At 45.6% G+C, this 1,493-nt stretch overlaps 1 protein-coding gene across 1 annotated transcript; it reads left to right on the forward strand.

Moving 5' to 3' along the window:
• Window positions 1–40: 40 nt before the first annotated feature.
• Window positions 41–310, forward strand: FOIG_16928 (uncharacterized protein; the record flags this gene model as incomplete). The annotated part of the gene is made up of 2 exons (XM_031218408.1): window positions 41–166; window positions 215–310. The coding sequence occupies 2 exons, from the start codon at window positions 41–43 to the stop codon at window positions 308–310; spliced, it is 222 nt and encodes a 73-aa protein (XP_031051878.1).
• Between the last annotated feature and the right edge of the window lie 1,183 nt (window positions 311–1,493).

Raw genomic sequence — 1,493 nt, forward strand, 5'->3', positions numbered from 1 at the left:
CAGCCAGTACAACGGTGAGGTCATCTCGGGCTCTAACTACATGAGCTTTGGCCATTACACCCAGTGCGTCTGGAAATACACCACCAAAGTCGGCATGGGTGTTTCCAAGGACAGCAGCGGCACCTCCTGGGTCGTCGCCCGCTACCAGAAGCCTGGCAATATGCAAGTCCCTAAGAAACGAGTTTTCATGCTACACTCGCTAATACTCATATAGTATCGGCGAAAAGCCTTATTAAAGTGTCAACACGAGTATAGAAGGATGCTTCGGTTCGGACACGGACATAATTCATCAAGAGAATCCAGACCCTGAGGATTTATAGTTAAAATTCACTACCTTTAACACCGAACTATAGGGTCGCTAACTTGGGGAGGGAAGGAGCCCGTGAGAGTGACGCCATCAAACGACAATCGACTGGGGACGTTAAACTTGGACACTTTCTAGATCTCAATAGAAAGGCCTTGCAAGTAGCTGATCATTCGTGGCGATGTTGATGTAGATGGATATTCCAAACTTGGGTACAACCTCCCTTTGCCTTAAGTGACGTGTTTGTTCCGAAACCTGCAGGACAGCGCGCCGCAGCAACTTTGTTACTTTGATTTCATGAGGTCTTAGCAGTGTACGAACTTTGATCAATTTTCACGTTCTGATCCGATCTACAGACACGTATGCATTTGATTACCTGGTGGCCGACAGGCACGATGACCTTAACGTTAACTTCCCTCAGGTCGCGTTGGGACGTCCTTAACAGCCGAACTTCAACCCCTGACATCAACCAACCGCTTTTACGGAACGCGCTTGTCTCTAACTGGTGACGGACTGGGTGCTTGACGGCCTTGTATTTCTTCGCTGATCCCTAGCGGACAGGGTTGCCAATGAGTGAGTAAACTGTAGGGTAACAAGCATGAATTCTTTTTATGCAATATTTCGAGGAGAATGTTCGTACTAACGGGTAATTTTGACTCCATAAGCCTGAATATTCAACACACAAATAAAATTCTACTAAAAGTAGCTAACGTGCAAGGTAAGTGGATCAGACAAGTTTACGCATTCGGAAACCATTGTGGGCTCAACGCCCATTGGTGATGTAAATGAGGCATCGCTTAGCAAGGTTTAAGCGTCTACGTAGACCATTGCAGGTATCACCAGGCCTATAAACGGTGAGCTTCCTACCGATTTTTCGCTTGTTGAAACGACGCGTAATGTGGTGATAATAGGGCCCTGGTGGTTGATGCCAAAATCAATTGTGGTAATTCATAAAATTGATTGTCTTACCCCGCTTGATAAGGTGTAGAGTTGAACTTTGTGCGCTGATTGCATTTCGTCAATCTCTTACATGAAGCAATAACCGCATATAGCATCTGGATTTACAACTTCTACTTTTCTTCCTAATGGGGTTGCGGGGGGTTCAAAGAGGGAATAAGTGAAGCTTAGATACTCTTTGAAAGCAGCTGATACTTATCTATTGGTATCTGCTGGTGTAGCGGGTAAGTAG

The sequence above is a fragment of the Fusarium odoratissimum genome (assembly GCF_000260195.1).
Source record: "Fusarium odoratissimum NRRL 54006 unplaced genomic scaffold supercont1.335, whole genome shotgun sequence".
Classification (NCBI taxonomy): domain Eukaryota; kingdom Fungi; phylum Ascomycota; class Sordariomycetes; order Hypocreales; family Nectriaceae; genus Fusarium; species Fusarium odoratissimum.